This window comes from Haliotis cracherodii, unplaced genomic scaffold (genome assembly GCF_022045235.1).
Source record: "Haliotis cracherodii isolate W230 unplaced genomic scaffold, xgHalCrac1.p SCAF_17, whole genome shotgun sequence".
NCBI lineage: Eukaryota > Metazoa > Mollusca > Gastropoda > Lepetellida > Haliotidae > Haliotis > Haliotis cracherodii.
The window spans coordinates 25,457,753-25,471,912 of NW_027266272.1; the positions used below are offsets into that span (position 1 = coordinate 25,457,753).

The 14,160-nt window shown below is 38.6% G+C and overlaps 1 protein-coding gene across 7 annotated transcripts in view; it reads left to right on the plus strand.

Moving 5' to 3' along the window:
- The window catches only part of LOC139465005 (polypeptide N-acetylgalactosaminyltransferase 5-like), a 359,393-nt gene that overhangs the window by 301,359 nt on the left and 43,874 nt on the right, over positions 1–14,160 (plus strand). For 6 of the 7 annotated variants that reach the window (XM_071246666.1, XM_071246665.1, XM_071246668.1 and 3 more), the window contains one exon: positions 8,563–9,097. In XM_071246666.1, coding sequence (XP_071102767.1) covers positions 8,707–9,097 — 391 coding nt within the window. In that variant the 5' untranslated portion in view covers positions 8,563–8,706. Of the gene's footprint in view, positions 1–2,771; positions 2,927–8,562; positions 9,098–14,160 lie in introns of those variants that run through there. The other variant, XM_071246672.1, reaches the window with a different exon arrangement.

The window sequence follows — 14,160 nt, forward strand, 5'->3', positions numbered from 1 at the left end:
ACTCACTCACTCACTTGCTTTATATTCCCAAAACCACACCGTTTTACCACCATCACACCCTATAACACCCTTTTATGATCATCACACCCTATAACACCCTTTTATGATCATCACACCCTATAACACCCTTTTATGACCATAACATCCTATAACACCCTTTTATGATCATCACACCCTATAACACCCTTTTATGACCATAACATCCTATAACACCCTTTTATGACCATCACACTCTTTAACACCCTTTTATGACCATCACACCCTATGACACCCTTTTATCACCATAACATCCTATAACACCCTTTTATGACCATCACACTCTTTAACACCCTTTTATGACCATCACACCCTATAACACCCTTTTATGACCATCACACTCTTTAACACCCTTTTATGAGCATTACACCCTATAACACCCTGTTACGACATTACACCCTATAATATCCCTCTTGCATCCCCAACCAACACTTCTTCCCAGTTTGACCCATCCGTCTCCATGGCCCCCACAGACCATCACAGACCATCACACACAGTGCAAGAGAGCTATATAAAAAATACACTCCCAAGATCTCACCAGTGAATTATGCACATTCAGCAATTTTCATTTTGATGTAAGTTGTTTTTTTCCAGTGATCTGTGAAAGTTTAATGTTGGACAGCCATAGTGTGCTAATAAATCTTAAGTGATGAAGTTCAAAACATCACTTGTAGTATCCATTCAAATGCAGCTCTCCTAATACTTCATGCCAATGTCATAATTTAGAAATAACCTCAAATTTAATCAAGAAACCAATATTTCAATAAATTCATCATAGCATAAAATTTCAAACAAAAAAGTTTCCTATTTCATGAAGTTATATCGTATTACTTCAAAAAGCCATTTCATGTGTATAATATATAGACGCCCTGTTGAGAAATGGCCAGCAATTAAGCATTAAAAAAAATCAACATGTCTTTTGTCGTAATTCTCAAAGGTGTGATTATCATACATCAGAAAAAGCCAGAATTTGTTCAAATTAAAAAGGATGTGGTACCAATATCTGAATCTGAAGACTGCATATGAAAGCCCTGGTCCCTGTCAGTACATCTAGCGGGACGATGTGGATTGACATTCGACCGCCTCTGTCTCTCATGACAACACCAGTAAGTGATCAGTTGTGAAGTCATCTAAACAGTAGGCTGTTTTACAAGGTAGTATTTTCACTATACGATTGCCTCGTTGTGTCTCGCGCAGTGTTTGTTTTAGATGAGCTGTTTTCTCCAAGGAGCAATCATGAGGCAAGGTCGTTTGGAGTGTCAAATTATCCCTATTGATTCATTGACAAAGTCTCAGCTTCGGATGAGGATTTGGAATAAATACACAGGACCCATTCAAGATGCTTGCTCCGATTCCAAATCTGAATAAGGAACTTTCACAGCTGTCCTTCTCAGTGTGTCTGTCTTGTAATGTGTGATTGCCTGTTTCTGTGTCTGAATGTCTGATTGCCTGTCTGTGTCTCTGAATGTCTGATTGCCTGTCTGTGTCTGAATGTCTGATTGCCTGTGTGTGTGTCTGAATGTCTGATTGCCTGTCTGTGTCTCTGAATGTCTGATTGCCTGTCTGTGTCTCTGAGAGTCTGATTGCCTGTCTGTGTCTCTGAGAGTCTGATTGCCTGTGTGTGTGTCTGAATGTCTGATTGCCTGTCTGTGTCTCTGAGAGTCTGATTGCCTGTCTGTGTCTCTGAGAGTCTGATTGCCTGTGTGTGTGTCTGAATGTCTGATTGCCTGTCTGTGTCTCTGAGAGTCTGATTGCCTGTCTGTGTCTCTGAGAGTCTGATTGCCTGTCTGTGTCTCTGAGAGTCTTAGTAAGTTGCCTGCGAATGTCTGCTTACCTGTGTCTCTGTTGCCTATTTCTGATCCTATGACAAGCATGCAGTTCCTTGTTTGAGTTGCATCACATATATGCATAATATGTAAATCTGTCAACTATGGACTTGACAAAATTCATAAAATAAACACGGCATTAATGATGTACTGTCAGGGGACAACGACCAGAAGTTCAAGTCAACACTCTGTATTTTCTATTCGCTGTTTATCTTCCAAGCTATTTCAAATACGGTTCAGTGCAGTGTCAGTCGAAAATATATATTTGTACAAAAAAAAAGAATTATTTGACTAGTTTTTTTCACCGGAACACTATAACCTTTTAAGGTCCTGCACTTCAACTATTTCATAAGAACCTCCCTCCTCAGCAAACAAGGGGGTATTTTGCCTGACACTGAGCTGTGAAAATAGAGATGAAATTATTGACGATGTTAGGTATTGGTATTTACCTGTCATGTTGATGGCAGGGTGTATTTTAATCCCGCAAGTATACATGGAACACTGTGGACGCTATCACGGCTATGTGAAACAAAACGCTTTGTCAATAACCGTCTCGAGTATTTACACCGATGGGACTAAAATATGGAGAGAAGGAGCCGAAATAGGGGGAAATATTGACGGAAATAGTCCTAGTGAGCGTAATGTCCGTTTGGCAAACGAAGCTTGTGATAGAGAAGGAGCACTTATATAGAGAGTAACCACTAGGCCTGGCCAATAGCAATTGTTTGACTGTGGTATACATCCATCCACGTGTTGTTTGAATCTTCGTGGTTTGAAAACAGATTCAATGATTTTCTCTTCCCTTGGAGTCGCTGGTTATGGTGTGTGTATAGTGGCCTAGGAAGGGTCCTCGAGGCATGAGAACACGGGCACACATCATTCGGGAGTCGTTTACATCTCGTCAATTTCTCCTGGTGACACTCGTCAGTTGGTGAAGCAGACATGGATCGCTATAGCGTGGAGTGACGAGGAGGGCGAGCACATGGATTTACACGTACCTGTGTTAATATGCATTGCTTGTCGTGATGGTGAACGTGTTGGAGGAAATAGGTAGTCTATTTCAGGTTAGTTTTAGCCGTCTCCTAGGTTGGTTTAGATTGGGAGATCGCCTAGTGGAAGAGATTGCATGTTGATTTCATCAGATTTCAAAATTGATTTCAATGTTAAAGTCGATGTTGATTTCAGTGTTAATTTCAGTACTGATCTGATGTGTTTTTTAAATAGGTTACCATGGAGATTTGTGTTTGTGGGTGTAATTATTGTTATTAGAAGTTGATTTATAAATGTCAAGGGATTCTTTGCAAATGGCCCATGTTTGAAAATGTTGATGCTTGTGAAAAGATATTGATGATATTTATAGTGTTGTGTGATATTTTATAAACCATGGGAATTTTTAGGTTTGGAATTTCAGAACCGAATTGTATCATCTGTTTTAATGAATTGTGAAATGAAGAATTTTTAACAGATAGCTAGGAATAGCAGCACATTAATTTTATGCATGTAATTAGAATTATTAAAAAATTATTGTAAAAAATGAATTTTAATGACATATTGTACAGGTATTACTGAGAGAGATACTCATATTACTGTAATTATTCAGGGATGCAAAGAAACATATTAATAACACATGAATTATTTGCATTGATGGTGAAAATGTTAAAAGATTGTCATTACTGTAATTGCAATTTATGAGAAAACCAAAGATATTTAAGTGACAAAAATACCACAGATACATTGCCAATGAGCCTTTGTTGTCTGTGCTTTCAAATATTTGGAATTATCTAAATGTCCGATTAAAATGTCATGTACCATAATAAATGTAGTAAATGACGTACCAGACATTCTCATATAAACACCATTACTAAAACATGGATATTCTTTTTTCAGTAAATGTTAGAATACTAATCGACAGAAACATACTTTAGGCTAATTATTTTGTATCATGACAAACTAAGATTGATATTTAATATTTGATCGGTATTGAAGTGAATTAGTGAAAAGTAAACCCAATGGCGTTGAAGATATTGGTGAATGTGGTTAAAGCGACGGTTACTTATAAGTTCCAGCTGTTTTCAAGCAGCTCTGCCCCTTTAAAGATTTCTCTCTGACACTGAATGAGCCAACATTCGGCTAATGTCTTTTTACACACAAAATAACAGCCTGATCTTCGATTTCTGCGACTGGGGATTTTCCAACTTGTCAATACAACCACTCATGACTCAACTATTGGTTTAGATAAGTCAAAATGCGAGAGAATAAAGCCCACAAATTTACGTTATATTCCCAAATGCGGAGACTCTTCAATTTAGATAAATAATCTTTTTCTCGCCCGAGTGTCCTTGGGTTCTCAGCAGGCCAAAGTTGATGTTGATCGAAACAAAACTTTCTTCCTAAGGCTAGATATGAAATTAATCAAATTTGATGGAAAGTATTTCCAAAGTTATGAATATAAAAAAATTATCTGACTCTTTGGTGGTGATTTCCCCAGCGTTCAACTACCTGCCATTGTTTCAAAGTAGACAAGAAATGTAAGGATAACAATCTGTCGTTGTTTGTTGTCGCCAAGTGGGTGCCCATGTGTTGTTATGTCTGTTAACAACTTTGGTCAACAACATGCCATTTACATAAGTTTGTTTGTTTCGTTGTTCGTCTGTCTTATGATATTTCCAAGTTTACAACAACAGCAACATGTGAGGCTGAAACATGGTCTGTCCCCCGGGCCTCGAGAGAAGAAATTAATACTGTATTCGACATAATAAGCACCCTGGGGGCTCTTATAAGAATATTATTTTGGTGGAAAAAAAAACAGAGTTGAAAGATCGTAAATTTCGGGGTTTATGCTGACAGCCTGAAATGTTTATATACGACAGATATATTTTTCAAGAATTTTATTTCCCATTATTAAGGATGCATATATCACCTGTATTATACACGAATAAATGTCTTGTGTACATAGATCAATCGGAAGGGGTGTTAACTGGGATTGTTCACAGGCCAGTATATTAGCAAATATTGCTGTGGGTGCTTATTAGAGCAGGGCGCTTATTACGTCGAATACGGTATTATGAATCCAGCTCATGTGCAGAATTTTTAGATTGCCTCAAGTCTGCTGAAATACAGCTCCGTTAGGATTATATTTATTAACTACCTAGATACGGAAGATATATATGTTGAAGAGATGACTTTATTGCTTGGACTAAATGTCAATCTAACCGAAATGTTGGGGCACTTATTGACAGGTGCTTTGAAAATTAACAATTTCTGAAACGAAGCTGTTTCATTTTTGAGCTTTTGAGCCTTTTTGTCATTGCTAATTTAGTTTACTTAAAAACGAGGATGTTTGGGGAAAATGAAACAGCCATTATTGATTTTACAGTGCCACAACTGTCTGAGTATTAGTTGTTGTTTTTTGTTTCTTTAAAAATGTGTCTTGTATTGCCCAAAGAAATTCCCTGCGTAATTTGTTTTACATTTGTCTCAAAACGTGCTAGCTTCATGAGATTTTTATTAGTGGTGTCATTAAGTTAAGTTTCCAAAAGTATGTTTGAAGCCCACTTCTGGGGTCCCCTGCTGTGATATTGCTGGAATATTGCTAAAAGCGACATAAAAGTATTTCGTATTTATCGTAGATGAAATGCGAAGTGTTTGCACTGTACACAGTGGCCCCTATTCAGAGGTCTGACCTTTGTGGACAGTTCTCAGGATAACGGAGATCACGCCTGTGTACAGCCTCTGCATCCTCCACCAAATGAAGCAGAGTTCACATCTTTTCTTATTGCAGAGTATCAGTTTCTCTGTGTTAGGTAAATTGCTGAGTTGCTGAATTTGAATATAAAAATTTGTGTAAGAAAATTTGTTTTCAAAAGCATTTGAACAGTAGATAACATTTTGAAACAAAATTATTTTTGGTATGAAAGTGTAAATTATCTTGATGTTAAATTCTATGATGCTTTCTTATCAACTCATTTGAAAAAACAAATGGACAAGTGACCATGTTTGTTTTGGGTATTTCAATTAATAGGGACTATGTTTCCTTTTGATATGGTAATTCCTGTTTTTTAATTAGAGGCAATTACTTTCTTGTTTTTAGACCATTCTGCCCTAAATATTCAGGTAAAAAAGGACTGTTCGATTAAAAATATCTTTTCATCAGCCTTTTTCTTTTTCGTTTTGTACAAACTTTATACAAAGTGAAAATTAATGTCAATAAACACATACAATATATATTTTTTATTTTCTCTAATAGTGTGGACAATTCGTAACACAAGAAAATAAGTTTGTCTGGCCTTAAAAAAGATAAGAGAATAATATACTGTCTTCCTGCTGAATGCTAATTTAAGTGCTGCGGTGCTATGCCCAAGGTGTTTTAATGGACAGGCTTTTGAGGTGTTTTCATGTTAATTGAATGTAACGGGGCCACAGTGGAGATGACGAAGCGATTGTAATGTAGTCAGTTTGTATGTTTGTGTTCCCTCACAGTGAAATTGATGTGCGGAAGTATTGTTTTCATGACACAGACCACATTTATTTATGGCCTGGAGGACTGGATGTGTTAAGGAGAGCTGCAAATTACTGTCAAGGAGAGAAAGGCATGTCAGCTTAACATCGTGGATAGGTCATGATGTATTTAATGTCTATTGGGGGTTTGTCATATAAAATTTGATCATTTACATGAGATGCAGTGAGACTTGAGCATGTTTATATCAGTTTGAAATTATTTTGAAATGATTGTTTATGCTGCTGTTGTTTAACAGTGTTGCTGTGGATGATGATGATGATGAGGGGTGATGATGATGATGATGATGAGTGGGGGTGATGATGATGATGAGGGATGATGATGATGATGAGGGGGTGATGATGATGATGAAGGGTGATGATGATGATGAAGGGTGATGATGATGATGAGGGTGTGATGATGATGATGATGATGATGATGATGATGAGGTGATGATGAGGGGGATGATGGTGATGATTATAATGAGGGGGGTGATGATGATGATGATAAGGAAGAGGAGGAGGAGGTGATGATGATGATGATGATGAGGAGGAGGAGGTGATGATGATGAGGAGGTGATGATGATGATGATGATGATGATGATGATGAGGGGGTGATGGTGATGAAGGAGGTTGATGAGGGGGTGATGATTATGATGATGATGAGGGGTGATGATGATGATCTCAGCAAGGTTTCTGATGATGCTGATAATGATTATGATAATTATAACCATTGATGATTATGAAAACAACACTGGTGGTATGATGTCTTTTTTTAAATAGGTTTCAAAATGATGCAGATTTTCTTAAAGTGATACATTCTTGACATACAGAGTTCTGAATCAGTCTCTCTGTTCAAACTCAATGTTCTGTCAGAACCACAACTGCATCCTGCATTTTCCGAATCCTGTCAAACAACAAACATTAGATTCCTTCACAAAGCACTCGCACATCCGTGATATTCATAAGGAAGCCAGATTATTTGCAAATGTTGCCAATTTGGACCAATATATACCTTTAAGATAGCAACTTCCATTAATGATATCTGATAAATGCAATCCCATGCTTAAGCAGCTATATTATTTGAGAGTGATGCCTTTATAATAGCAGCCCTCATAAAGAGAATCAGGGAAATGGGCTCTCCTTGCATGACACACAATTTCAGCCATGTCTGTGCCATGTCTAACATATCTCTGAGTAACTGTTTGTGTGTTTAGAGACAGTGGGGCTTTAAGGAGGAGTGTCGCAAGATCACTGTTCCCGATAATAGGCAAATGTCGGTGCTGGAAGAGAAATCTGATTAAGGTTTATGCTGATACCCTACTGCTGGGATATAAAAGTCATTTTTCTCTTGTGTTTATCATTGACAACTGGCAGTAGCTGTAATTCAGACCTGGTGTTTGAAGTATTGTAAGGTTCTATTTCTTGTCAAAACTGGCTCCTGGGTTTGTGAAAAGATCATCAGTATCTTGATTTGTTTATTTTTCTGACTATGTGAAGAATACACCCATTTCATTCCTTTATCAACTGATAATGGGAATGTTTTTGTAGCACCATGGAAAAAAATGTTTTCGTTCTCTGGAGAACTAACATGATTTGGGCTAAATGTAAATGTTTAGAGTAATTTTGTGATTCATATTTTTACGTCACTGTGTTGATATTGTATGGAATTACTGAAAGAGAGAGAGAGAGAGAGAGAGAGAGACAGAGAGAGAGAGACACAGAGAGAGAGACAGAGAGAAAACAGAGAGTTAGAGAACAGAGAGAGGAATATGCACATCACTATTCTAGTGCCATAATCTTGAACGAGATGTTAAATCAGTGTCACCTCACCTCACAACATCTTCACCAATCCTATTATTCAGACTGATATTGCTGTGGCTGGCTGTAGCACTATTATAGGATCATCAGGTCCTGAGTCTCACATGAAGGCTGAGTATACAGGTGATGGTACTGTGCTGAGATCACTATGGATGTCTTAACCATCACAGCCGTTGATGGGGAGAAGTGTTGCAGTGCTAGTTGTGTTGACGTGATAAGTCGATCTCTTGTGAAATACTGATGGACTCTTTTGAATATTACATTCAGAGCTGAAACATTCGTAAAAAATTATTCACAGAGTTAATTATTTTTCTCATAAACGTTGTTATATGTGAATGATGTTGATATACGAAATTGTATCTCAATTTTGTCATTTCTATTCCAGGTTTGCTTTTCCCAGAATGCTGAGCTAGCAAAAGGTTTCACAAAGCATTAAATCAACGAGAAGTACTCAGAATTCCATACTATACAGAATCTGTTGAAATCCCAGAAGAATCTGTGACAGTGTCAAAAAACATACAAATTGAAAATGGCCAGTTTTCTGCGACGTCGACGCGGGTTGTTGATTAAGGCCATGTTGATGGTGCCAGTGTTGTGGTTATTGTCGGTGATGTTGTACAGTGGCCCAGGCAGGTGGGCGTCCGTGGACAGTGAGGATAAAGTACCCAGGGATAGAAGAGATGGATCGGAGGACAAACCATTGCATCCGCCGCCAGATTTTCATCAAAATGAAGTTGAAAAAGATCATATAGAAGTCGAACGATTAGGTCACGATAGGAAAATTCATGAGAGTGATAGGGACTCACTGAAACTTCATGGACACAATGAAGACACTAAACCCAAGCCTCCAGCGGAAGGTGGTGTTGTTCATATGGTTCAAAGAAAAGTTACACCACATCCATTTAACCCCAGTGATCCAGGTAAGTCTATTTTTATTTCATTGTTTATAGTCAGTTCTTGATATCTGCATGACCATGGGATACAAGGGTAAAAAAGATAGGTGCACATTACTCCATGATGTCTCCCGATGGGAATTTGGGACAGTGTAGGAACACAGTACCTCGTACTTGTCTCCCTATGGGAATTTGGGGCAGTGTAGGAACACAGTATCTCGTGCTTGTCTCCCTATGGGAATTTGGGGCAGTGTAGGAACACAGTATCTCGTGCTTGTCTCCCGATGAGAATTTGGGGCAGTGTAGGAACACAGTACCTCGTGCTTGTCTCCCGATGAGAATTTGGGGCAGTGTAGGAACACAGTATCTCGTGCTTGTCTCCCGATGGGAATTTTGGGCAGGGTAGGAACATAGTATCTCGTGCTTGTCTCCCTATGGGAATTTTGGGCAGTGTAGGAAACAGTATCTCGTGCTTGTCTCCCGATGGGAATTTTGGGCAGGGTAGGAACACAGTATCTCATGCTTGTTTTCCGATGAGAATTTTGGGCAGGTTAGGAACACAGTACCTCGTGCTTGTCTCCCGATGAGAATTTGGGACAGGGTAGGAACACAATACCTCGTGCTTGTCTGCTGATGAGAATTTGGGGCAGGGTAGGAACACAGTATCTCGTGCTTGTCTCCCGATGAGAATTTGGGACAGGGTAGGAACACAGTACCTCGTACTTGTCTCCCGATGGGAATTTGGGGCAGGGTAGGAACACAGTATCTCGTGCTTGTCTCCCGATGGGAATTTGGGGCAGGGTAGGAACATAGTATCTCGTACTTGTCTCCTGATGGGAATTTGGGGCTGTGTAGGAACACAGTATCTCGTGCTTGTTTCCCGATGGGAATTTGGGACAGGGTAGGAACATAGTATCTCGTGCTTGTCTCTCGATGGGAATTTTGGGCAGGATAGGAACACAGTATCTCGTGCTTGTTTCCCGATGGGAATTTGGGACAGTGTAGGAACACAGTACCTCGTGCTTGTCTCCCGATGGGAATTTGGGGCAGGGTAGGAACACAGTAGGGTAGGAACACAGTATCTCGTGCTTGTCTCCCATTATGGCAATTTGCTACAGAAAATCAGAAAAATATATATATATTCCTTAAACAATTGAAATTATAATTGCACCGACTGAATCACAGGCTTACCATGAGGATGTCCTTGACCTTTCAGTAATATTCGGTTCTAGAAAGTATATGTCTTGATGTAATGATGGTAATGGATACTTTTAGAGAGACACTAACATGTTTTTTTCTGAGTGTCTGGTTTGACTCAAGAGGCAGTGAAAAATGTAATTACCTTCCTGGTGTCTGAGAGTTCTCAGAGAATTGAAGGTGATGCTGTCATCAATCAGGACAGCGGAGAGTCCAAGGAGCTCTACAGGGTCATTAAAACACTTCCAGTTCATTACGGTCACTTCATCAAGTCACCTGCAATGTGATAACAATAGGTATTACCCGCCAGACTATCAACAACTGTTAGTGGCTTAGACAAGCTTGTTTGTTCTTGCTGATGAACTGGTGAGGTGAGCTGAAATGGGGTTTAACATCGCGTCCAGGATTATTGCACTTATATAGCGATGTGCATGCAATTGACTATGTGTGTGTGTGGCTGCTTGTACTAGGCCGGATTAATGCCGATTTTATAGCAATACCCCACTGAGATACAATGTCACAGTTTAACATGGCTACCCCACTCAAACACAGTATACTGTCCCCCGAGCCAACTGGTCCTAGTTTTAGCCCCTTAATGCCAAGCACCAGGCAGGGTAACAACCTTCTTTTAATATCTTCTTGTATAATGCGACTGGAGATCGAACCCCGGACCTTCCGCTCTCCAGGCTGACGCTCTACCACTAGGCTACGGAGGCGGTAGGTGTTGAACTGGAGGTAGAATTCATATGAGGGTTCATTGCAGTCTACATAGCCTTACTCCAAGGCTGTACTTAAAGATAAGTCCATGGATGTGTGGGAATTCTATCCTCCAAAAAGGCAATTCGAGATACCATATTTTCTTGAGTATAGTGCACACTTTTTTTCTCAAAAAAAAACAGCTGGGTAGAAGGGTATATGCATTATACACGCCATTATGAGTTTTGATGTGTTTTTTTCCCCCAAGGCAAAGACATTACCGTGAGCACGTAACACCGGAAATACCATGTCAACAAATCCATACTGAAGGAGCAAATTAATCATGTCATTACACTGTGGTTATAAAAAGTGTTATTTGTGTATCTGGACACATGTTTCATTAATTTTCTTCTAAATTTCTCTTAATATTGTTTTAATTAATTTCGGTGAAATCGTGTGTGAAACGATCGGAAGATCGCACAACTCACCGTTATTAACAGCAACCACAGTCAGATTACCACTATTGACGCCTTGAAACGAACTTAAGTTGACAGAGAATGGATAAATAAATTATAAATGCCATACTTTGACTCGTTAAAAGTCATATTTGTTAAAATTTTGACAGTTCTGTGTCAAAATGTAGTTCTCGCGATCATGTGTGCACGGGAGCCTCGATGTTCCACATTTAAACAAATCGATAATATTACCTTTAAGATCCTACAGTGTGTAAAGATTATAATTTTCAAGTTAGACAATATACATCATGTTTGACTGTTTAGAGTTTGAATTCATAATTACTGCATGGATGGTAAATTGAAGTTTACTTGTGTTTACTAGTGTTTAAAAACATTTGTACTGCAAAACTTGGTCCTGCTTATTCCTTCTTTTGTCATCAATTTCACTCACTCAATCACTCAATCACTCACTTCTGGTGTCCCCCGCCATGATATTGCTGGAAATTTGTGTATAACCATACTCACTCACTCATTCACTCACTCACTCCATGAATATGTAAAGCCTCAGAAAATATTAATTGTTTGAAGTAAAACTTCCACAGCAATATTCATAAAAATTAAAAATGTTTCCATGACAACAAGGCCTGGTGTTTTCCATTATCATCAGTTTTTGGGTTGGTTTGTTGCCACATACCAGTGTGAAATATGCCCCTAATGCTGTAATATTTGTCAAATATTTGACGTGATCACTTCTAGAGCCTCTCAGGGGTTAATACACCTGCCTTGGTGTGTGGCTGTGTATTATTGATTCTGTAGCTGCTGAGTAAATATGAGATTCTTGTCACAAGATGGACGCTTGGCACAAAGGCCATGCTTACAACAGTCACACATAAATCATGGGCTGATTCAGAATGTTTTGGATCATGGCAAACATATCTGTAGTCCTATGCCATGACTGTCGACAATATATATGAAAGCCTAGCCTAGCCAGGTGGTGGGGTAGCCTAATGGTTAAAGTGTTCACTCGTCACGCCGAAGACCCGGGTTCGATTCCCGACATGGGTACAATGTGTGAAGCCCATGTCTGGTGACCCCTGCCATGATATTGCTGGAATATTGCTAAAAGCTGCGTAATACCATTATATAACTCACTTACATTCACTAAAAGCCTAGGCAAGTCTATAGGAAACTAAATCAAGTCTAGTTTCCTTATGAAAACAGCAGAAGAGGAAAGGTTCTTGTGAAAAAAAGCAACAATTGTTTTAAAGAAATGTTTTCATATACCAAGTATTAGGCTAACCTTTCTGTTCTACTAATGAGAACATTTTTCATGATGAAATCTTTGGGTAGATATTTACAGTGATACAGTTAAGATATGCAAAACTTTTGAACCAATTCAGAATTTTGTTCTTCTGAATTGTCATTTTAGATGAATATTTTGTATTAATTGTTTTTGTCATAAATCAATTTTATTTACAACATAAGTAGACATTGTTGGTCATAAGATTAAAATTATGCAATTTTTTGTACCAAAACAACAAAGTTATTTCTTTTTGAATTATATATTTTCTATTAAATGAATAATAATGTCCATGAAATTTTTATATGTTATAAATATTTCTTTACATTTCATGTCCATAAAAAAATAATCTGATCCACAAAAAATGCAGTGGTTGATATCAAAGCATCTGTTTTTTTCAGATCAGCATTTATGTTTCATTATCAATAAGCAGACCACACAGTAATGTCACACACGTATTGTAGGATCTGTTTTCTTGATCGTGACAAATGTTTACACAGGCAGTATACCTCTTATCACAGCTGTCAGTCGGTTTAAAATATTGTCATGAAATTAGCTATGTAATGACTGCTGCAGCATGTTGAAGATTGACTTATTGATTTACAAATCCCAGCTGCCAACAGCGTTAAAGCATTGCTCTAATATGATGAAGAACACAGTAATATAAAATAATGTCAATAGCGAGACAGAGGGTGATGCTTGTTAACACCTGTGCTATTTTATAATTATGTGTGATACATCTGTAACACAATGGCTGGTATTGAATTCACGTGTATGACTTGTTTGGCTTTCTATGATGAGGTTATTTTTACTTTTTTGATTAGTTTCTGTTTCTGTTTTGTTTAACGACATTGTATTGATTTTTTACATAATGTAATTTGTCTTTTGTACCCTGGGTCGCCTAGTCATGTAGAGTTGCCTCCCTTAGCTGTGCCAGAATCAAGTTCCTTGCAGCGATATCCCGTTCGTGGACCTCTCTGTACTATGGCAGCCAGGGGGCACGGCTGGCCCAGTCGTCTAAGGTGCCGTGATTCGCTGTGCAGAGTTGTGTCCCTTGGGCACACCAGAAACCTATGATTGTGGGTTCGAATCCTGGTTCTCCCCGAATATGTTTCTAGGTTTGTCAGCACCATACCCGTGCTTGTGGGTTTCACTGAAGTGGTACATGTCTGAGACCTGCATCACTTTGGGCTTTCCTCCCACATTAAGCTGACTCGGCATGATTTAACTGGAATACTGTTTACAGAGCTCCAGAAAAGCTGCGTATCTGCGTGAAATACGCATCAGAAATGCAGAAATACGCAGTAAAATATAATCCAAGCGTATCAAATACGCAATGAACAACACAGATACGCTACAAAAATAAAACTTGTGCGTATCATCAACATATTGTGAAGTAACCCTGCGTATTCGATTAGCAAATCAGCAACTTATTTTGAAAT